General features: G+C 40.1%; 1 protein-coding gene across 1 annotated transcript; it reads left to right on the forward strand.

The window, feature by feature from the left end:
- Positions 1–23,937: 23,937 nt before the first annotated feature.
- On the forward strand, positions 23,938–24,873 carry LOC134980766 (olfactory receptor 10AG1-like). The gene has a single exon (XM_063947724.1). The coding sequence runs from the start codon at positions 23,938–23,940 to the stop codon at positions 24,871–24,873; it is 936 nt and encodes a 311-aa protein (XP_063803794.1).
- Positions 24,874–24,934: the final 61 nt, after the last annotated feature.

The following is a 24,934-nucleotide window of genomic DNA, read 5'->3' on the forward strand; positions in this document are numbered from 1 at the left end:
CATAAAAACAGCTAAAATCACAGAATTTGGGGGTAATTTTGCTCCTACGGTATTATTAACCTCAATAACATTTATTTCCACTCATTTCCAGTCTATTCTGAACACCTAACACCTCACAATATTGTTTTTAGGCCTAAAAGTTGCACCGAGGTGGCTGTATGACTAAGCTAAACGACACAAGTGTGCGGCACAAACACCTGGCCCATCTAGGAGTGCACTGCAGTTGCAGACAAGATGGCACTATTCATAAACTATTCCTCAAGCAGCACATGATGCAAAGAAGAAAAAGAGGTGCAAAGAGGTAGCTGGATGGCCAAACTAAGCGACACAAGTGTGTGGCGCAAACACCTAGCCCATCTAGAAGTGGCACTGCAGTGTCAGACAGGATGGCACTTAAAAAAACTAGTCCCCAAACAGCACATGATGCAAAGAAGAAAAAGAGGTGCAAGATGGAATTGTCCTTGGGCCCTCCCACCCATCCTTATGTTGTATAAACAGGACATGCACACTTGAACAAACCCATCATTTCAGTGACAAGTCTGCCACACGAATGTGGCTGAAATGACTGGTTTGTTTGGGCCCCCACCAAAAAAAGAAGCAATCAATCTCTCCTTGCACAAACTGGCTCTACAGAGGCAAGATGTTGACCTCATCATCATCCTCTGATTCCTCACCCCTTTCACTGTGTACATCCTCCACACTGAGTATTAATTCGTCCCCACTGAAATCCACCATCACAAGTCCCTGTGTACTTTCTGGAGGCAATTGCTGGTAAAGGTCTTCCTGGAGGAATTTATAATTCATTTTGTTGAACATCATCTTCTCCACATTTAGTGGAAGTAAACGCCTACACGATCGCTGACAAGGATACCGGCTGCACTAAACACTCTTTCGGAGTACACACTGGAGGGGTGGCAACTTAGGTAAAATAAAGCCAGTTTGTGCAAGGGCCTCCAAATGGCCTATTTTTCCTGCCAGTATATGTACGGACTGTCTGACATGCCTACTTGGATGCTGTCACTCATATAATCCTCCACCATTCTTTCAATAGTGACAGAATCATATGCAGTGACAGTAGACATGTCAGTAATCGTTGGCAGCTCTTTCAGTCCGGACCAGATGCCAGCACTCTCTCCTGACTGCCCTGCATTACCGCCAGCGTTTGGACTAGGAAATCTTATCCTTTTCCTCGCAGCCCCAGTTGTGGGAGAAAATGAAGGAGGAGCTGTTGACGGGTCACGTTCTGCTTGAGTTGGTCATTTTCTCACCAGCAGGTTTTTGAACCTCTGCAGACTCGTGTCTGCCAGAAAGAGAGATACAACATAGGCTTTAAACCTAGAATCGAGCATGGTGGCCAAAATGTAGTGCTCTGATTTCAACAGATTGACCACCCGTGAATCCTTGCAAAGCGAATGAAGGGCTCCATCCACAAGTCTCACATACTTAGCAGAATCGCTCCGTCTTAGCTCCTCCTTCAATTTCTACAGCTGCATCTGCAAAAGCCTGATGAGCGGAATGACCTGACTCAAGCTGGCAGTGTCTGAATTTATGTCACATGTGGCAAGTTTGAAGGGTTGGAGAACCTTGCACAAGACGGTAATCATTCTCCACTGCGCTTGAGTCGGGTGCATTCCCCCCCCCTTTGCTTATATCTGTATACAAATACTGTTACATGTATATTGAATTTATGCCATAGATAAAACCTCAAAGGGATAATAGAAATGCCTTCTGTAAATGCCAAATTAAAAGATATGCAATAATCTTAGTCCAGTGTTTTTAGGTCGTGAGATCAAATTAGGGAAACAGGTTCTTGATGTATGGGGGCCATAGAAACCTATGCCTTAAAGATTTATTGCATCAGTATAGTTATAAACTTGGCTTGTGTGGGCTTTATTTTGAACTTTCTTAACAGTGTATGCGCTGTCTATTGTAATTCCAACCTCTCAGCAATTATTTCTGCCAAATGTCAGATATTTATAAGAGTCTGTTATATTCATAATTCTAGGATCTATTTAAGCTCCATGAATATTGGGAAAAATGATGGTTTAATTAGTAGAATGCTTGAACAAAGATTTCCAAACACAGTTAAAAAGTAATTTGAGGTTAATTGCAATATTATATGATTGACATTATTAGAGCCAGAATAACAATACTGTATTTTGAGTGCACTGCACTACACGTGGACTGTGGAAATGTTAATCATCTTTCTTTCTTCTCCCTGATTTTGCTCACCAAGCACCACTTTTCTTACTGTATCAGGTATTATAATAAGTTACAAAACAGTTATATTAATATTATGGTATTTTTTTCTGGAAGAAGGTACATTCAGTACCTTAACCTCAGAATCTTAAAAACTTGATAAGAGATTACTGTTCAGTGTAGTGTCACAACCACAGGTGACTGAAGGAGTTGCCGCACAATGGTGGGGTAATGGGTAATGTATAATCTTAAAACTTTAAGGTTCCTTTACCTGGAGTCAGAGAAATTCTTTGCTAAAGGTTTGGCTGTACTCTTCGGAGGAAGGAGAAGAGCATTAACTTACACCAAGATGTGCTTCTGGTATTTTAGCTTCAGGTTATTTATTAACACAGTTCAGTGAAACAATGTAGTAACACAATATTCACATCAGAACAATGTATTACTATTATCAAGTTATATATAATTATCACACACTGAAATACTATAAGAACAGCTGTCAATGTCTCACCAAGGACAGTATATGGATATTATATTCTATAGGGAGTACTAAAATTATGATTTATACAACATTCTGGAGCTTGGCCTGGTAGCTACAGTAAAACCATCTTCAGATGATGTTTGCCATAGTACCATACGGGTTACAGATAAGAACATTTACAGGGAGAGGGATCTATAAAACCCTTCTCCAGCAATGACCGCTTGCACATGTGTAGTCTGATGACCATGCATGCACAGTTGCATTCTGTAAGTAAATCCTGTTGTAAAGTGGTCGCATTAGCAATAACTTTGTTCCTAACACATCAAATAGGTGGGTTCCTATCAGAGTCCCGCTACTGCATATTAATACAGTATGTCCTGCTAACCCTGCAGTTTTCATTGCTGTGAAAAATGGTATAAGAAACTATAATCATTGTGAATAAGTCCTGATAATTAATAGAAATGCCTCTTTCTCTCAGAAATGTAGAGCATGACTCAAAGAAAGAAAAGTTTTTGTTAGCCTACATAACCATCATCATTATAAGTTGGTGTTATAGTTGCAGAAAACTTGAAGCCACAAAGGACCTTGTTAGGACTGTTTATAATTAGGTTCTAAAGGAGATGGATAATAAGAACTACAGTACATGAATATTTTAATTTTTAATTATCTCAAGGGTAATTTATTTTATTGTATACAGTATATAAAGGGCTATGTAAGGTAAGGTTACAACTCTAACACTGCCAATGCCTGATTCACACCATAATCTGCTTTGATTATTTATTTTCCAATCTTAAATAACAGAAACTATAACTAAATTGTATATAACCTTCAACTTTCTTCTAGAATATTTTATATAAGGAGATTTTTCGGCAAAACATCACAAGCAAAGGAAGCTCATTTGATTATATATGCAATACCATATTTTGTGTGCTTAAAAAATAATAAATAAAATATTTCACTTAAGGTAAGGATGTAAAAATAATGACTAATTTAACAAATTACTAAAATATAAATATTTTGCTTGCATATAGCAACTTTAGCTGATTGAAAGAAATCCATTGTTTCATGGATGTGCAATGATTAGAATTGTTTTAGTGATCAGAGCAGCATGCTAGCATGCAGCATTGGATCATCTGCGACACCATCGGCTGGCTGCATGACATAAGGTGTTGCGTAAGCTGGCCACTGCAGATGCAACAAATAGGCCAGGTAGTCTCTGTCTTCCAATGGATATCCTGGCCTCATCCCTTCTCCACAACTTTGGTGTCATGCCTTCATTTTGGGAAATATTTTATCAAAGTTTATCATAAAAACAATAGGCTTTTCGCTAATTACATCTGCTGATATTGTCTGTATTTTTTTAAAGGATAACCTGTAAAGAATTCTCACTCACTATTCACTGCTATTGAGCAAATGTTGAGCGGAATTAGAAAACAGACTATTTTATCCCTACTATACTTTCCTCTGTACTCTCCTCTTTGTGTTGAATCACTCATTTGTTTTGGCAACACACAAGATACTTATAATAAACCTGCTGTTATTATACAGCCAAGACATTGCCAAAAGTGGATATATATTTTTGTGCATATTAATGCCATGGAAGCCATGGAATAACATTGCATTATCGTAACCATGTACAATTTAATATTATTCTGTATTTAATGTTTCACATGTATATATTGCAGCAATATTTTTCAGTCCCCCAAGGAATACTGTGGAGTTTATCCCACAAACCCTCCCTTCACACTCCAACAATTGCATTCTTTGCTCCATTGTCTAGATTTTATTTATTGCTAGTTCATTTTAATTATTACACCTATAAAGTAAACAAAAGTTCAGTTTTATCAATATTAATTTGTTCTAAAGTGTGTCCTATCCATTGATTTCTATTTTGTTTTTTCAATTATTGTTATCTGGTTAGTCTAAAGGAGCACCACCACTACAAATAATTTAATTATAACATAACCAGCTCAATTATTTCATAATAGTGGTCTTTTTACCATTAATAGTTTACTGTTAACCAGTGCTGTGAATAAAGCCTCTCTCAATTATTATTATTATTATAATTATTATTATACATTTTTTTGGCAGTGACTAATTAACCTACCAGTTTGGTGCAATACAGTGATGACTATTTAATAGTCAGTTGCCACATAATAATTTAGAAACTGTTTTTCTCCAACGTATCTGTTTTTGGAATCTGTCTTTATCCCACTTATTTGTTTTTGTCAGCACAATGGTTGAAACAAACAAAACTGTAGTCAGATATTTTATTTTGTTGGCTTTTGCTGATTTGCACCAGTTGCAGAATCTACTTGTCTTTGTGTTTCTACTGACCTACATTACCTGTATTATGGGGAATGTGGCTATAATTGTTATCATTAGAACAGAACCTTCTCTTCATAGTACTGTAATGTATTTTTTTATTAGTGTATTTTCTTTTTTGGAAATTATTGCTGTGACTATAACTGTCCCAAAACTTTTAGCCTATCTGATTGCAGGTAATGATATTATATCTTTCAACCAATGCTTTACTCAAATGTATGTCTTCATCTCCTCGGGTGCAACTGAATGTTGTCTTCTAGTAGTAATGGTCTATGACCGACATCTGGCTATTAACAATCCTTTACGCTACCCTACTATAATGACACCTACCTTTTGTATTAGTTTGGCTATTTCACCGTGGATTATAGGATTTTCAATTTCTTTATTCCCTGTCATCACCACAGCATGTTTGGAGTTCTGTGGACCTAATGTGATCGACCAATTCTTCTGTGACTTGGCTCCACTGCAAAACTTGGCATGTTCTGATCCCTTCATTAGCAGCACAGCTACCATTATAGCCACTGCATTTAGTGTTGAACTTCCTTTTATTATAATTATAGGGTTATACATCTTTATAATATGGACTGTTTCAAAGATCAAGAGTAAGGAAGGAAAACAGAAAGCATTTTCCACATGTTTATCTCATCTCATAGTAGCCATCCTATTTTTGGAACAGGCACTATTGTATATGGGAATCCTAAGAAAAGCCGTTATGACAAATATCTTGTCTTTATGTACACAGTATTTACACCAACGAGTAACCCTTTTATATACACCTTTAGAAACAGGGATGTTAAGAAGGCTTTCAGGAATTCACTAAACCATCTTCTAAAACCAAACAGAATGTAAAATTATGTTTATATTAAACAGTTCGAACATCCCTTTATAGACAGGGACATCTTACCGTATGGATACCCTGGGCAACTCATGATTCTAGGGGCCTTTGTGCAATGGCAGGCTGGGCTGGGGGGCATCTGTCCTACAGTCTGGTGCCTTTAGAGCTTCTTAAGAGGTAGGTATAAAATGATGCCCATCCGCTCTGATTGTGAGTTATGCATCAGAGCAGCAAGACAGCATTCTCTACCTGCAGCTATAAAGTGAATGGCTGTCAGCATGCTGATTGATGGATGGTTGGAGCTATCCACCAATCAGAATGCTGGCAGACAATCACTGTACTGTACTGAAGTATGTGGCAATATGGCGAGGGGCTGCAAGGGATTTGTTACTTTTTCTTTCCTGTGAATGGGCAGATAGGCTTCCCAGGGCCTTGATTTTGTCCAGGAACTACAATGCTGTTAAAATGGCCTTATTAATAGATACTTTAAAAAAATATATATTGTGCATTTACTATTTTAAAATATCATATAATTCATGTAGACTACTCATTTTATGTCTGTCTGTGTAATAAGATTCCCTCACTAAGATTTCAGTTATTTTCTGTTGTCCAACTACATTTCAAAATAATTTTTTTCTTAAAAAAAATATTTCTTGTAATTCACCTACATTTATTCATAAATAGTTGTCACTGAGCAAACTATGACTCTATTAAGTATATATTTGACAGATTGATAATCAAAATTACTGTGGATTCCCTCCCTAAGTGAGTACAACATGAAAATAAGGAGTAGAACCATCTCAATATTCAGCCCCATACTTATTTAAACACACACACGTGGTAATCCATTTGTTGCTGCAATAGTGCAAAGTACAACTTGAATGCAATAATCTTTTTTCAGGTTCTGCTTTTGTTTAAGATCACAGGCGTAGCTACCATAGGTGCAGGCAGTGGAGCTGCTATGGGGCCCAAAGCTGAGAGTGGCCCACCTTCCCTGTCACAGTTACATGTGTTATATACATTTTTCCCCATTGGGTGGTATGTGGGGGTCCTTCCAAACTTTTTACTTGCAATATATCTAAGTATGCCTCTGGACCTGCTTATTGTAGTGTGGTATAAAATGAACTGGCGGGCATTATGATTTTGTATAATATGAACCGGGGCACTGTAATGAGGCACAATATGAATGGGGAGCACTACATATCATAATGTGAATTGGGGGTACTGTGTGGCATAATGTGTACTGTTAGCTTTGTGACATAGGGTGAACTTAAGCACTACTGCGATTCATAAAAGAAACTAGGGCACTACTAAGGGGCATAACATTAAATAAGGCTCTACTATGGTTCAAAAAATGAACTAGGGCACTATTATAGGGCATACAATAAACAAACACTGCAGAGAAGTTTCTGTCTAGAAGCATTGGGATGGGGGCCCAAAATATTGCTCTGGGGCCCACAAAGTTCTGGCTACGCTCCTGTTTAAGATCCTAATAAGAATGCTAATAATGGTGAAAACAAAACAACATTAATTGTACATGCATCTTCAGTTTTTGTTTGCTGTCAGTAGTTTCTAAATAAAACAAATGACATGGCAGAAAAAGCAGATGCATCAGCACTTATAGTCCATCCAGCAGCTTCATAGCTTTCATACTATGTATCGGGATTAAGCAGTCATCACGCTTGCTACAGCTCGTCTAATAACCATTTTAGTAAACTTTTAGTACATCCAGGGGTAAGTTTACTAAAGCTTCTAAAACAGTGAATTGGTGAGTTTGCCCATAGCAACCAATCAGATGCTGTCTATCATTTTCTAAAAGGCAATAGAGAAATGATAGACAGCATCTGATTGATTGCTACAGGCAACATCACCAATAGGGAGGGCAATTCCAGGATCAAGATTGGCGGGATCCTGGGATTTAGGCCAAAAACTGGCCAGGATTCAATACCGGGATTGGAAACTCTTATTCAGGGGATTACGGGATTTTTTGACTATTGTTTTTTTGAATGCCGGGCAATGTTAAATGTCCTCAGGACACTCAGACACTGCCCTCCTCCCAGCTCCCTCTGCCCCCATAGTGCATACAGCGCAGCATGACATGATGTAAAAGGTCACGCTGTGCAGTGTGAAGCCATCCGCTAGCACTGTCGGGACCGCACCTTGCTGCCTGCACCATGCCGCCCGTGAGCCATCCCACACACAAAAGTCAATTTAAGACCAGCCACCTATGCCGCCCAGACCGCACATTGCCATCTGCAGCTCCCAAGACCAGTTCCCACACACGATGGTGAGTATTTATCTGAGCTGGGCTGGCGTGGGTGGGTCTTTAACCCAATCCTGGGTATCCCGGGATTGATCTTTTTTTAAATCCTATACCCAGTATTAAAAAAAAGGCCTGGGATTGGCCTCCAGAACCACAGATTTTTAGAAGATTTACTAAATTTACCCCTAGAGTCTAGACCATAGCCATCATATAGCAACATATTACTGCTTTTCTATTACATATCAGATCCTTACCTCGGGAGTTTACGTTCAACGCCATTCTTTCTGGTGGTAATTAATACTCTCTATTAAGGGTGTACTATATAATTGTTCGCGTGTAGCTATAGACTTGAATAAGAACAGTGGGACTTTACGTGCCAGTACAACAGAGCTGCTATTAATCTTATACGCTTTTTATACACATTTACTTTTATATTTTGTGTGTGTACACATTTACTTTTATATTTATTCCTAACTGGTTAGGTATTATTTTATTAATCTTGTACTGCAAATGAATAAATATTTCATATTGTATAATGTTTAAATTATTGATTTCTTTTTATGCCATGTCAAGACCTAATTAAAAGCACAGTACCTTAATTTGTTTTATATTTCTTCTTTCCTTCCCATAATAGGTTACTGCAGCTATTGGTATTTCATTAACATATATTTTATCAGCAACAAGACAATAGTGCAAATAGCGCTGCTACCTGGGTAACAAGACTAATAAAACTAATAAATACAGTTTTAAATCAAGATTAGAGTTCAGAAACACTTCCCCTATTCAGGGGGGCTGCTAAAAAGGTCCTCTTAAATGAACCCAGCGCCTTCTGTGTTAAACACACTCCAAGTGAAAACGAGGCTGGAACGAGGAGCTGCTCTGCTGCTGGCCTCTTGGGTCCCCAGCATGATTCTCAGGAAAAGATTCCTCTAAAGATACCTCTACATGCAAGCATTGCAAGTCCTGAGGGTACTTATTTTTATACTACCTTAGGTGGTGGGCACATCACATGGTCTTCAAATTGTGACACTGGGTGCACCGTTCAGTTAAAGGCACAACCACTATTTGCATTGGAAATTTTGATATATGCACACCTTTATATATGTTGGCAATACTACACTATATATTTCTTTGTTTAATTTTCTTACGGTCCATATACGGAGTCAGTAGGAAAGCTAGAAGACTGATATCAGGAGAAACATGGTTTACACTACATGCCTGAAATACACACGAGATGCGGTACGCATATTATATTATTTTCACTTGGAGTGTGTTTAACACAGAAGGCGCTGGGTTCTACCACTTTGTACATATATTTTATCAGTGCCTGAATTTTGGGAGGTTGTTCAGTAGTTTCTATATGAAAAATATAGCTGCAATCTTTAATCTAGAAAGTGACGTATCAATAGAATGCACTGATGACTATAGATTTATAACTGTAGTAATGGCTGTATCTAGATGTGTTCTTACTTCTTTGTTCTCAATGTGACACACATTCAGTAGAGTGGCACGAGAATAACACCATCTTGTGCTAAGGTTTTGTTAACATACCACTTTACAATCACTTCACATTGCAAAAATTTGATTGAACGTCTACCCCAAAGTATTTCTTGATGGTGGTTAGGAAAAATGCACACATTGGTTCACTTTATTTTTATTGTAGATTCAATTAAAAAAAAACACTTTATTGTTCAGTTTGGATAGATTTTATTTGCCGTTTCCGGGGTTGTCATAATAATAATAATAATGGTATTTTCTAAAGATTCGTATGTAAATGTAATAGCCAGTGAGCTACCAGATAGTCTACACAGTGTTTTATCCACCAAGTGGCATGTTTTTTCCCCTCAAAAAATGCTCAGAAATTGTTAGGGAGGGGAGGGTGGGGTTATAATTAAATTAAGTCACTAGAACTTAACTTAAAACTTATCCAAAATAATTTTATTTAAACAAAATTTCTTGGATGTGCATTCAAACCTGGTTCAACCATACAATCTTATTAAAGATGCTGGATTGCCTTGTCTGTTTCCAAATCAGATTGAGTTTCTAGATTTTGATATTACAGAACAAGAAATTTCCACATCAAATTTCTCTCTTCATACTTAGAAAACATCAGTGACCTGACAGCATTTCTGGAGAGTATTTTGAAATCCAACACTTGGTCCTTACCCCTACTCTATTAGAATTATATCGTACTATATATAAAAATCATCCTTTGTATCCCACCTTTAATGAAGCTTTCATGACATTGATTCTAAAACCTGGTTGCGATCCGGGTTTAATAGACTCTTACCACCCTAGTACGCATTTAAATGTTGATTTTAAAAGTACCCTCCAAAGTCATGGCTACTAGATTGCAATATTTATTTTCTGCTATTATCTCTTCACACCAGCTAGGTTTTGCCTGCAGATGACATTCAGTTAAGGGTATGTCTCTTGGTTTTTCCTTTTTAATGTCTTATCCTCTCGTGCCTTTAGACCTGACTTTGGGGGTCATTCCGACCCGATCGCTTGCTGCAGTTTATCGCAATGCAGCGATCGGGACAGAACTGCACATACGCCAGCGCCGCAGTGCGCCGGCACATGCCAGGTGGCTGAAGGCCGTCGTTTTTTATAGAAACAATGTCCAAGTTCCTACAAATAGAAACCTTTAAAACAGTACACATGATGCCTGCTTTTATTTTCTCTGTTATCTATACCTTAGAATTTTTATTATTATTATTATTATTATTATTATTATTATCCTTTATTTATATGGTGCCACAAGGGTTCCGCAGCTCCTTATTACAGAGTACATAAACAAATACTCAAACAGGAAAACAGCAACTTACAGTTGAAGACAGTATAGGACAAGTACAGGGTAAATAAACATAGTTACATCAGCAGATGACACTGGAATAAGTATCAGGTGGCAGAAGACTGATGGATTTGGTACAGTTGAAGATTATTAAAGTAAGAAAGGATAAGCACATGAGGGAAGAGGGCCCTGCTCGTGAGAGCTTACATTCTAAAGGGGAGGGGTAGACAGACAGGGGTGACAAAGATGGGGTACATAGAGAGCATAGAACAGAGGGTTAGGATGAGATTTGGCTGGTTTTGGTGAAGAAGTGGGTCTTGAGAGCCCGTTTGAAGTTTTGTAGAGAGGTGGAGAGTCTGAGGGGGAGAGGTAGGGAATTCCAAAAAAGTGGTGCAGCATGTGAAAAATCTTGGAGGTAGGAGTGGGAGGAAGTAATCCGTAGGCAGGAGAGTCAGCGTGCATTAGCAGAGCGAAGAGGACGGGTGGGAGTGTAAAGGGAGATAAGGTCAGAGATGTAGATGGGAGAGGAGTGGGTGAGGGCTTTGTAAGTGAGTGTGAGAAGCTTGAAATGGATTCTGAAAGGGAAGGGGAGCCAGTGAAGGTCTAGTAAGAGAGGAGAGGTGGACGTAGTGCGTTTGGTGAGGAAGATGAGCAGCATTGAGGATAGATTGGAGTGGAGAGAGGTATTTGTCAGGAATGCCAGTCAGGAGCAGATTACAGTAGTCCAGTCTGGAGATGACCAGTGAGTGGATAAGAGTCTTAGTAGCATCATGGGTCAGAAAGGGTCTGATCCTGGAAATATTTTTTAAATGAAAATGGCAGGTTTGTGAGAGGTGCTGAATGTGTGGTTTGAAGGAGAGGGAGGAGTCACGGATTACTCCAAGACAGCGCACTTGGGGGCTAGAGGAGATAGTAGTGCCATCAATAGATAATGAGATTGTAGGAGGTGAGGTTATGCAGGAGGGAGGGAAGATGATCAGCTCGGTCTCAGACATGTTAAGTTTAAGAAAGCGCTGGGACATCCAGGAAGAGGTAGCAGAGAGACAGTTGGAGATACGAGTGAGGAGAGCAGGGGAGAAGTCTGGAGAGGAAAGATAGATGTGGGTGTCATCAGCATAGAGATGATATTGGAAACCAAAAGAACTAATGAGCTTACCTAGTGAGGACGTATAGAGAGAGAAGAGAAGAGGACCAAGGACAGAACCTTGGGGTACCCCTACAGTTAGTGGAAGTGAGGGGGAGGTGGAGTCATGAGAGGAGACAGAGAAAGAACGGTCAGAAAGGTAGGAGCACAGCCAAGAGAGGGCAGTGTCACGCAGACCAATGGAGTGAAGAATTTGCAGTAGGAGAGGATGGTCCACAGTGTCAAAAGCAGCAGAGAGATCAAGTAGAATAAGTATAGAGTAGTGTCCCTTAGATTTAGCAGCATGGAGGTTATTGCATACTTTTGTAAGGGCAGTTTCAGTGGAGTGGAGAGGACGGAAGCCAGACTGGAATGGGTCAAGCAGTGAGTGTGAGGAAAGAAAGGAAGTAAGGCGGTTGTAGACAATACGCTCAAGGAGTTTGGAGGCAAAAGGTAGGAGAGAGATGGGTCGGTAGTTGGAGAGAGTGTTTGGATCAAGAGTAGGTTTTTTAAGAATAGGAGAGATGAGTGCATGCTTGAAGGCAGAGGGGACAGTGCCTGATGAGAGGGATAGATTGAGAAGGTGGGAAAGATGGGGACAAGCAGAAGGAGAGAGGTAGCGGAGGAGGCGGGAGGGGATAGGGTCAAGTGGGGAGGTGGTGAGGGGACAGGAATGAATGAGGGCCATGACTTCCTCTCCAGATGCATGGGAGAAAGATGTCAGAGTAGGTGCGAGGGATGGGGAGGGTTGGTAAGGGATGGGAGAAAGCTGGTTACTGATGGACTGGTGTGATGTGATGTCCTGACGTATGGAGTCAATTTTGGATGTGAAGTAAGTGGCAAAGTCAAGAGCAGAGAGTGAGGAAGGGAGACGAGGTGGAGGTGGGCAGAGGAGTGAGTTGAGAGTGGCAAAGAGGCGCCGGGGGTTGGAAGACAGGGAGGAGGTGAGGTTCTTGAAGTATGACTGTTTTGCAAGAGAAAGGGCAGCACTGAAGGATGAGAGCATAAGTTTGAAATGGAGGAAGTCTGCCTTAGAGCGTGATTTCCTCCAGTGTCGCTCAGCAGTACGTGAGCATTTTTGCAGATATCTGGTGCATTTGGTGTGCCAGGGTTGAGGTGTTAATTTGCGAGGGTGAATAGTGGTTGGTGGAGCAACAGAGTCAAGAGCAGAAGTAAGGGATGCATTGTATGTGGAAGTGGCTTGTTCAGGGCATGAGAGAGAGAGAATAGGAGAGAGAAGTGAGTCAAACAGGGAGGAAAGAAATGTGGTGTTAATAGCTTCAATGTTACGCTTAGTGATGGTAGACTTAGGAGGTAAAGATGGGGAAGTCGAGAGAGATAGGTTAAAGGAGAGCAGGTGGTGGTCAGAGAGGGGAAATGGGGAGTTGGAAAAATCAGAAATATCACAGCGGTGAGTGAAGACCAGATCCAGTGAGCTCCCATTAACATGGGAGGGTGAGGAGGTCCACTGGGAGAGACCAAGTGAAGAGGTGAGGTTAAGGAGTTTAGAGGCAGGGGATTGTGTGGGGATGTCAATAGGGATGTTGAAATCGCCTAGGATAATGGAGGGAATGTCAGAAGAGAGGAAGTGAGGAAGCCAGGAAGCAAAGTTGTCGATGAATTTGGAAGCAGTGCCAGGGGGGCGGTAAATGACAGCTACTCCAAGATGGACTGGTTGGAAGAGGCGTATGGCATGGACCTCAAATGTAGAGAATGTAAGGGATGGTTCTGGTGGTATGAGTTGGTAGGAGTAACTAGAAGGTAAAAGGACCCCAGCACCACCCCCATGGCGACCCCCAGGTTGGGGTGTGTGTGTGAATGTGAGGCCCCCAGCAGAGAGAGCAGCAGGAGAAGTAGTGTCAAGGGCGTAATCCAAGTTTCAGTAATGGCTAGTAGGTGTAGGGAGTTGGAAATGAAAAGGTCATGAGTGGGGACCAGTTTGTTACAAACAGATCTGGCATTCCAGAGGGCACAGGATAGGTGGTATGAGTTTGTAGGAGAGATGTGAATGAGATTATCAGGGTTGCTGTAGCGATGAGGTGAGATTAACTTTGAGGGCAGGGATGATGAGAGAGTAGTGATGGTACGGGTGCCTGAGCTAGGAGGGAAAACTGCAGGAGGTGGGCAGGGAGGGAGGTCAGTGTGATGTGGATGGGGATATGGGGAGGTGACAGGGAAGGGAGAGAGGGAGCAGGGCTGAGTTGTGGGGTAGCAGGACCATGGGGCAGAGGTAAATGAAAGTGGGGTAACAGGAAAGGAGGGGGAAGGAAACAGAGGGATGGAGGGGAGACAGAGGATGAGGTGTAGGAGACTAGGGGGGAAGGATAAAGATACATTATTAGGTAGACACTGAGTGATGTGGGGAGTATAAGAAAGCCTTGACATAGTGTTAAGTAGGTAAATAGGTTGAGGGAAAGTGGAAGTAGGAGAGGAGACTGTAAGGGAATCAGAGCAGAAGAATTGCAGAAATGCAGGTGAGAAAAGCAGTGTATTCTCAATGGGTGTAGATTTAGTATGAAATGAGTCAAAAGCGTAGATAAAGTGGGTGCAGAAATATGACCAAAGAAAAAGGAAAAAGCTACGTTTTCTCCCAAATTATTTTAGCACTTTTTTGCACTATATATGTCACTTTACTCACTAAAGAACACTTTTTGACACTAAGCTACTTTAGAATTACTATCAAATCTTGTCTCCATATATATCTGACTCATCACAAAATCTCCAGACCCATATGGACTAGGAACTTGAAATTTGCACAGTAGCTTGCTTTTGTGACATAGGCACCCACTAAGAAGGGATTTTTAAAAATTCCACCCACAAAGCAGTTAAAAGGTGTGCGATAATTCCCCCCTCACAGAGGAGTGAGTGAGGAGTGAAAGTTAAGACAGCCCATTCAGCCGGGGCTACAAAGAATGCATTGTGCTGGTGATACCAAGTTGCTGAGGTGGGAGGACACAATGCTCTGTTCCTTGACTTCCTTTCAGTGTCAGTTGCAGTTGCAGAGCACTCCATTATTCAAATAGGGGAGCCACATCAACTGCCGCCTCTAAACAATGCCAAATATTGCTATTTGAATATTGGACTGCCCTAAAACTGCCACTGGCAAGGAAGTGCAGCATCCTGGTTCAGGAGATTTTGTGATGAGTCAGTGGTATTTGCCTTTTATATATATAGTTTTCAGATATAAGTACTTAATCAACCCATATCCAGTCAGGAGAGGACAGTGTCTCAATTATCAGAAGTTAACCTGTCACCTGAACTAAACATTGCCGAACCTCTCAGAGAACAGTAGGAGGAAAGGCGATATCGATATTTTTACTCTTAAATGCATTAAAGGAAAGCTTGATACTGTAGTCAGCAACTGCTTATCTGCTGTGTAAAGGGTACCGACAGCTCTCCCAGTGACCTTAAGTGTTGTGCAGAAAAGTTTACCTTTTTACCTCAGAGGAGGAGACCTCAGAGGAGTGAGAAGCTAATCAAGGAGACCTTGGGCCCTTTGGAATAGACGCAGCATATCCCTGCAAACCTTACATATTTAACATACAGTGGGCAGAGCTTGGCCTGTTGCCCCAGCATTTACAGCACTGAGCAGGGAACCATCAGAGACAGGACGGGGCAAAGAAGTAGGCAGATTATTCTCCTCAGCGCCAGCATTTTGACAGCATAAATCTGGTAAAGGCCTACCCGGAGGTGCAGCTGAACAAAGATTGGCAGCGGCAGGTGGAGTATGTCCTGTATTAAGTCTAATTAATTTACCAGGAAGTCCTTTAAAATTAAAGTTATATGCACAGAAATACTTGAAATTTCATAGAGTAGCATGTGTAATCAAGTAGTATGTTATAAGAAAAAAAAACTGTACTTTATGTTTCCAAGGTAAAAATTCTGCACATTCATAAAAAAGTAAGTGCAAAAGGTATAAAGATTAGGAAGCCTTATGTTTAAACACAAGACTTCTGGCATCTGGTACAAACTCGTCTGAGTTAGTGCAGTGTGCATTGGTCCTGCATCCAGTGCATTTCATAAATGAGATCGAGGGCATGACCCTGAGCTGGATGCACAGCCAATGTCGAATGCAGTTTTGCATTTTTTTTTATTCTGCACATGCATAAGTCAAATTACGCATATGTCCATACCCAGGGGGTTATTAAAGAAAAATCTGTGGCCATATACTGTACTACATGCGGGGAGCCGCACAACACAGGGCCAGGTTGCCTAGCATGTGTGAGCCTCCCTGCAATGCTATCACAAATCCACTGCGATCGCATCAAATAGTGGTTGACCCCACCGCCACCATATTTCCACATGCTGGAAATGCAGGCAACATCATGGGTCAGCCACAAAAATGGCCATGACACTCCTTTGTTTCCAGCCCTCCCAATGCCATGTTGCCACCTCCATGACACCCATTGCCTGTCAATCATGTTGCGATCAGTGCACGTGTAAGATACCAAAACAACGGGATTCAGAGATATAGCAAGGCTTGCAATCAGCTCTGAATAAGGCCCTCTGTGCACAGAGTGCAGCTACTTTGGAAATGCACAGTGTCAGAAATGTCCTGAAAATGCATTGTGTGTTTCTGGGCAGTGACTGGAAGATGGCTATACAGAAGCACGAAGATGGTCAGACTTATGAGAGTATCACAGGCATGTCACAGAAGTGGCTGCAAACTCAGTCCTTGCACATTCAGACACACAGTTGTACACCAGGGGAGGGTTTGTAGCGGTATTTGCTTAAAGTCACACACTTAAAACTGGCAAAAGACGCAGACACAGATGCCACTGTGTGCAACTCAGAATCAAGCCCGTAAAAATTAGAGATGTGCGGCGGGCACTTTTCGTGTTTTGTGTTTTGGTTTTGGTTCCATGCTCGTGTTTTAAATCTGGATTGGTTTTGCCAAAACCACCCTTTCGTGTTTTGGTTTTGGATCTGGATGATGTTTTTTAAAAAACATAAAAACAGCTAAAATCACATAATTTTGGGGTAATTTTGATCCTACAGTATTATTAACCTCAATAACATTAATTTCCACTCATTTCCAGGCTATTCTGAACACCTCACACCTCACAATATTGTTTTTAGGCCAAAAGGTTGCACTGAGATTGCTGTATGACTAAGCTAAGCGACACGGATGGCACTTAAAAAAAAACTAGGTCTCAAACAGCACATCATGCACAGAAGAAAAAGAGGTGCAATGAGGTAGCTGTATGACTAAGCTAAGCGACACAAGTGTGCGGAACAAACATCTGGCCTATCTAGGAGTGGTTGCAGACAGGATGGCACTTAAAAAAACTAGGCCCCAAACAGCACATCATGCAAAGAAGAAAAAGAGGTGCAATGAGGTAGCTGTATGACTAAGATAAGCTACACAAGTGTGCGGCACAAACAACATGGGACATGCTGGAATTTGCCCAGATGTAATACACGCACAGTATTGGTGGCACAGGAGAGCATACCCCTAAACCACACACACACACACACACGGCAAAGCCTGTAAAATTAATTTAGATAATAATAACAACCCTTTTATTTGAAGCTATTATAATAATAATATGCAGCACAAGCGAGCGTACCCCTACACCACACAGGGCAAACCCTGTAAAAATTATTTGGATAACAATATAAGTAATGTATATAACGCTTTCATTTGGAGTAAATAATATACAGCACAGGACAACACCACTGGACTTATGGCAGCACAATACACCACCACTGTACTGATGCAGCACAAGACAGCACCACTGGACTGGACTTATACGCCAGTACCCGTGGACTTATACGGCAGTACCTCTGAAGTTGTACGGAATTGTCAGACAGGATGGCCCTTTAAAAAACAAGTCCCCAAACAGCACATAATGCAAAGAAGAAAAAGAGTTGCAAGATGGAATTATCCTTGGGCCCTCCCACCCACCCTTATGTTGCATAAACAGGACATGCACACTTCAACAAACCAATAATTTCAGCGACAGGGTCTACCACACGACTTTGACTGAAATGACTGGTTTGTTTGGGCCCCCACCAAAATAGAAGCAATCAATCTCTCCTTGCACAAACTGGCTCTACAGAGGCAAGATGTCGACCTCATCCTCATCCTCTGATTCCTCACCCCTTTCACTGTGTACATCTTCCTCCTCACAGAGTATTAATTTGTTCCCACTGGACTCCACCATCACAGGTCCCTGTGTACTTTCTGGAGGCAATTGCTGGTAAAGGTCTTCCCGGAGGAATTTATAATTCATTTTGATGAACATCATCTTCTCCACATTTTGTGGAAGTAACCTCCTATGCAGATCGCTGAGAAGGTTACCGGCTGCACTAAACACTCTTTCAAAGTACACACTGGAGGGGGGGGGGGGGGAACAGGTAAAATAAAGATAGTTTGTGCAATGGCATCCAAATTGCCTCTTTTACTGCCAGTATACAGTATATACGGACTGTCTGACATGCCTACTTGGATGCTGTCACTCATATAATCCTCCACCATTCTTTCAATGGTGACAGAATCATATGCAGTGACAGTAGACATGTCAGTAAATGTTGGAAGATCTTTCAGTCCAGACTAGATGTCAGCACTCGCTCCTGACTGCCCTGCATCACCGCCAGCGGGTGTGCTAGGAAATCTTATTCTTTTCCTTGCAGCCCCAGTTGTGGGAGAAAATGATGGAGGAGCTGTTGACGGGTCATGTTCCGCTTGAGTTGACCATTTTCTCACCATCAGGTGTTTGAACCTCTGCAGACTTGTGTCTGCTGGAAAGAGAGATACAACATAGGCTTTAAACCCAGGATCGAGCATGGTGGCCAAAATGTAGTGTTATGATTTCAACAGATTGACCACCCTTGAATCCAGGCAAAGCGAATGAAGGGCTCCATCCACAAGTCCCACATACTTAACGGAATAACTCCTTCTTAGCTCCTCCTTCAATTTCTCTAGCTGCTTCTGCAAAATTCTTATGAGGGGAATGACCTGACTCAAGCTGACAGTGTCTGAACTTACTTCACATGTGGCAAGTTCAAAGGGTTGGAGAACCTTGCACAAGACGGTAATCATTCTCCAGTGCGCTTGAGTCAGGTGCATTCCCCCTCCTTTGCCTATATGCTTTCCCCCTCCTTTGCCTATATATGTATACAAATACTGTTACATGTATATTGAATTTATGCCATAGATAAAACCTCAAATGGATAACAGAAATGCCTTCTGTAGACGCCAAATTAAAAGATATGCAATAATCTTAGTCCAGTGTTTTCAGGTCATGAGATAAAGAAAAAGGAACCTGATTAGTTCATAAATTATTCAAGTTCAAATGTCTCTGTAATTGAGTTTCAGCTTAAAATATGCTCATATGTGATCTATACATTGATTGTTGATGCACAGAAAATAGAAGCTTTAAAATTTTCTTGCAGTCATTGGTATACAGTATGTAAAACATTAAAATATAGACACAGTGCAATCATCTTCTAAAAGAGCAGATATTTCCTAACAAGTTTTGGGGTATTCTGTTTTCTTCAGCATATAAAAATCCAGTATGATGTATATAGAAAAAATGGAACTGTACTGTGTGTAGCTCCTGTTATGAGCATTGGAGTGAGTGGAAATGGAAAGATCCAGATGCCTTTCATTCCAAGGTCATCACCACATTCTAGACACAAGGTCCAAAGTTTCTTGGATGCAGGTAAGTATAGTTATAAGTGCAGCTAACGTGTTTCGGTAGTGCCATCAGATTGGCGGATAGGCCGTGATATCAGATTGTGGAAACAGGTTCTTGATGTATGGGGGCCATAGAAACCTGTGCCTTAAAGATTTATTGCATCAGTATAGTTATAAACTTGGATTGTGTGGGTTTTATTTGGAACTTTCTTAACAGTGTATGCACTGTCTATTGTAATTCCAACGTCTCAGCAATTATTTCTGCCAAATGTCAAATATTTATAAGAGTCTGTTATATTCATAATTCTAGGATCTATTTAAGCTCCATAAATATTGGGAAATGATGGTTTAATTTGTAGGATGCTTGAACAAAGATTTCCAAACACAGTTAAAAAGTCATTTGAGGTTAATTGCAATATTATATGATTGACATTATTAGAGCCAGAATAACAATACTGTATTTTGAGTGCACTGCACAACATGTGGACTGTGGAATTGCTAATCATCTTACTTTCGTCTCCCTGATTTTGCTCACCAAGCACCTCTTTTCTTACTGTATCAGGTATTATTTTTACAAAATGCATAAGACTACAGTATGAGAGTAAGCTATTCTCACAACCTCCTTTACCCAGCAACCTTAGATAGATGCTAGAGGTTCCCCTAGCGGGATGCGGTCAAGATGCTGCCGGCCGGAATCCCGGCGGTCGAAATACCGACGCCGGAATCCTGACCGCCACATTCCCAACATATTCTCCCTCTGTGGGTGTCCACGACACCCATAGAGGGAGAATATAATAGTGTGGCGAGCGTAGCGAGGCACCGTGCCAGCAGCGTGGCGAGCAAAGCGAGCCCGCAAGTGGCTGCGTTCCGCTCGCCACCCCTGTCGGGATTGTGTGATCGGGATTCCGGCGTCGGTATTTCGACCACCGGGATTCCGGCCGGCGGCATTTAGTACTGATCCCCCCCTAGCAAGTAATTTCATCCTCTCATATCCAACAGATACTATATGATCATAACACTATGCATAGTGTAAACAAGAATACATAATTCCATAAGTGTTATGAACCCGCTTAGTGTAGTTGCATAATAAGTTACAAAACAATTATATTAATATTATGGTATTTTTTTTCTGGAAGAAGGTACATTCAGTACCTTAACCTCAGAATCTTAAAAACTTGATAAGAGATTACTGTTCAGTGTAGTGTCACAACCACAGGTGACTGAAGGAGTTGCCGCACAATGGTGGGGTAATGGGTAATGTATAATCTTAACACTTTAAGGTTCCTTTACCTGGAGTCAGAGAAATTCTTTGGTAAAGGTTTGGCTGTACTCTTCGGAGGAAAGAGAAGAGCATTAACTCACACCAAGATGTGCTTCTGGTATTTTAGCTTCAGGTTATTTATTAACACAGTTCAGTGAAACAATGTAGTAACACAATATTCACATCAGAACAATGTATTACTATTATCAAGTTATATATAATTATCACACACTGAAATACTACAAGAACAGCTGTCAATGTCTCACCAAGGGCAGATTATGGATATTATATTCTATAGGGAGTTCTAAAATTATGATTAATACAACATTCTGGAGCTTGGCCTGGTAGCTACTGTAAAACCATCTTCAGATGATGTTTGCCATAGTACCATAGGGGTTACAGATAAGAACATTTACAGGGAGAGGGATCTAAAAGACCCTTCTCCAGCAATGATTGCTTGCACATGTGTAGACTGATGACCATGCATGCACAGTTGCATACTGTAAGTAAATCCCAAACACTGTTGTAAAGTGATCGCATTAGAAATAACTTTGTTCCTAACACATCAAATATGTGGGTTCCTATCAGAGTCCCGCTATTGCATATTAATACAGTATGTCCTGCTGACCCTGCAGTTTTCATTCCAGTGAAAAGTGGTACAAGAAACTATAATTACTGTGAATAAGTCCTGATAATTAATAGAAATGCCTCTTTCTCTCAGAAATGTAGAGCATGACTCAAAGAAAGAAAAGTTTTTGTTAGCCTACATAACCATCATCATTATAAGTTGGTGTTATAGTTGCAGAAAACTTAAAGCCACAAAGGACCTTTTTAGGACTGTTTATAATTAGGTTCTAAAGGAGATGGATAATAATAACTACAGTACATGAATATTTACATTTTTAAATATCCCAAGGGTAATTTATTTTATTGTATACAGTATATAAAGGGCTATGTAAGGTAAGGTTACAACTCTAACACTGCCAATGCCTGATTCACACCATAATCTGCTTTGATGAGTTATTTTCCAATCTTCTCATCTAAAGTATAAATAACAGAAACTATAACTAAAATGTATATAACCTTCAACTTTCTTCTAGAATATTTTATATAAGGACATTTTTCTGCAAAAAATCGTAAGCAAAGGAAGCTCATTTGATTATATATGCAATACCATATTTTGTGTGCTTAAAAAAATGATAAATAAAATATTTCACTTAAGGTAAGGATGTAAAAATAATGACTAATTTTACAAATTACTAAAATATAAATATTTTGCTTGCATATAGCAACTTTAGATGATTAAAAGAAATCCATTGTTTTATGGATGTGCAATGATTAGAATTGTTTTAGTGATCAGAGCAGCATGCTAGGATGCAGCATTGGATCATCTGCGACACCATAGGCTGGCTGCATGACATAAGGGGTTGCGTAAGCTGCCCACTGCAGATGCAACAAATAGGCCAGGTAGTCTCTGTCTTCCAATGGATATCCTGGCCTCATCCCTTCTCCACAACGTTGGTGGCATGCCTACGTTTTGGGAAATATTTTTTTCACAGTTTATCATAAAAAACAATAGGCTTTTCGTTGTTTACATCTGCTGATATTGTCTGTATTTTTTTAAGGATAACCTGTAAAGAATTCGGGTGTGGTATGGAAGGTAGATAGTAACTAGGTTGATAGTGTCTAGGTCGACCACTTTTGGTCGACAGTAACTAGGTCGACTAGGTCGACAGGGTTTCCAGGTCGACAGGATCTTTAGGTCAGCATGGTCTAGGTTGACAGGTCAAAAGGTCGGCATGAGTTTTTTATGTTTTTTTGGTGATGTTTTCTTTGTAGAGTGACCAGGAACCCCAGTTAGTGCACCGTGTCCCCTCGCATGGCTCGCTCCACTCACCATGCTTCGGGCAAAGTGCCAAGCTCCGCTATAGCTTTGCTCGGCACAGATTACTGTTCCAATCGTAGTCCACGTGGATTGTTAAGTATGAAAAGGTTAAAAAAAAGAAAAAAAATGAAAAACTCATGTCGACCTTTTGACATGTCGACCTAGAACATGTTGACCTGGAGACTCTGTCGACCTAGAAACCCTGTTGACCTAGTTACTGTCGACCAATAGTGGTCGACCTAGATAGTGTCAACCTAGTTACTGTCGACCTAGAGACCGGATCCCAAATAATTCTTACTCACTATTCACTGATATTGAGCAAATGGTGAGCAGAATTAGAAAACAGACTATTTTATCCTTACTATACTTTCCTCTGTACTCTCCTCTTTATTGGTGTGTTGAATCACTCATTTGTTTTGGCAACACACAAGATACTTATAATAAGCCTGCTGTTATTATACAGCCAAGACATTGCCAAAGTGGTTATATATTTTTGTGCATATTAATGCCACGGAAGCCATGGGGGTAACATTGCATTATCCTAACCATGTACAATTTAATATTATTCTGTATTTAATGTTTCACATGTATATATTGCGGCAATATTTTGCAGTCCCCCAAGGAATACAGGGGAGTTTATCCCACAAACCCTCCCTTCACACGCCAGCAATTGTATTCTTTGCTCCATTGTCTAGATTTTATTCATTGCTAGTCCAATTTAATTATTAAACTCATTAAGTAAACAAAAGTTCAGTTTTATCAACATTAATTTGTTCTAAAGTGTGTCCTATACATTGATTTCTATTTTTTTTTTCAATTATTGTTATCTGGTTAGTCTAAAGGAGCACCACCACTACAAAGAATTTAATTATAACATAACCAGCTCAATTATTTAATAATAGTGGTCTTTTTACCATTAATAGTTTACTGTTAACCAGTGCTGTGAATAAAGCCTCTCTCAAATATTATTATACATTTTTTTGGCAGTGATTAATTAACCTACCAGTTTGGTGCAATACAGTGATGACTATTTAATAGTCAGTTGCCACATAATAATTTAGAATCTGTCTTTCTCCAACGTATCTGTTTTTAGAATCTGTCTTTATCCCACTTATTTGTTTTTGTTAGCACAATGGTTGAAACAAACAAAACTGTAGTCAGATATTTTATTTTGTTGGCTTTTGCTGATTTGCACCAGTTGCAGAATCTACTTGTCTTTGTGTTTCTACTGACCTACATTACCTGTATTATGGGGAATGTGGCTATAATTGTTATCATTAGAACAGAACCTTCTCTTCATACTGTAATGTATTTTTTTATTAGTGTATTTTCTTTTTTGGAAATTATTGCTGTGACTATAACTGTCCCAAAACTTTTAGCCTATCTGATTGCAGGTAATGATATTATATCTTTCAACCAATGCTTTACTCAAATGTATGTCTTCATCTCCTCGGGTGCAACTGAATGTTGTCTTCTAGTAGTAATGGTCTATGACCGACATCTGGCTATTAACAATCCTTTACGCTACTCTACTATAATGACACCTACCTTTTGTATTAGTTTGGCTATTTCACCGTGGATTATAGGATTTTCAATTTCTTTATTCCCTGTCATCACCACAGCATGTTTGGAGTTCTGTGGACCTAATGTGATTGACCAATTCTTCTGTGACTTGGCTCCACTGCAAAACTTGGCATGTTCTGATCCCTTCATTAGCAGCACAGCTACAATCATAGTCAGTGCATTTAGTGTTGAACTTCCTTTTATTATAATTATAGGGTTATATATCTTTATAATAAGGACTGTTTCAAAGATCAAAAGTAAGGAAGGAAAATACAAAGCATTTTCCACATGTTTATCTCATCTCATAGTAGCCATCCTATTTTTTGGAACAGCCACTATTGTATATGGGAATCCTAAGGGAAGCCGTTATGACAAATATCTTGTCTTTATATACACAGTATTTACACCAACGAGTAACCCTTTTATATACACCTTTAGAAACAGGGATGTTAAGAAGGCTCTCAGGAATTCACTAAACCATCTTATAAAACCAAATAGAATGTAAAATTATGTTTATATTAAACAGTTCGAACATCCCCTTATAGACGGGGACATCTTACTGTATG

This window comes from Pseudophryne corroboree, chromosome 12 (assembly GCF_028390025.1).
Source record: "Pseudophryne corroboree isolate aPseCor3 chromosome 12, aPseCor3.hap2, whole genome shotgun sequence".
Taxonomy (NCBI): domain Eukaryota; kingdom Metazoa; phylum Chordata; class Amphibia; order Anura; family Myobatrachidae; genus Pseudophryne; species Pseudophryne corroboree.

What these genes read in the sequence shown, in the direction of transcription:
- LOC134980766 (XM_063947724.1), top strand. Translation starts at nt 23,938, where the DNA reads ATGGTTGAAACAAACAAAACTGTAGTCAGATATTTTATTTTGTTGGCT.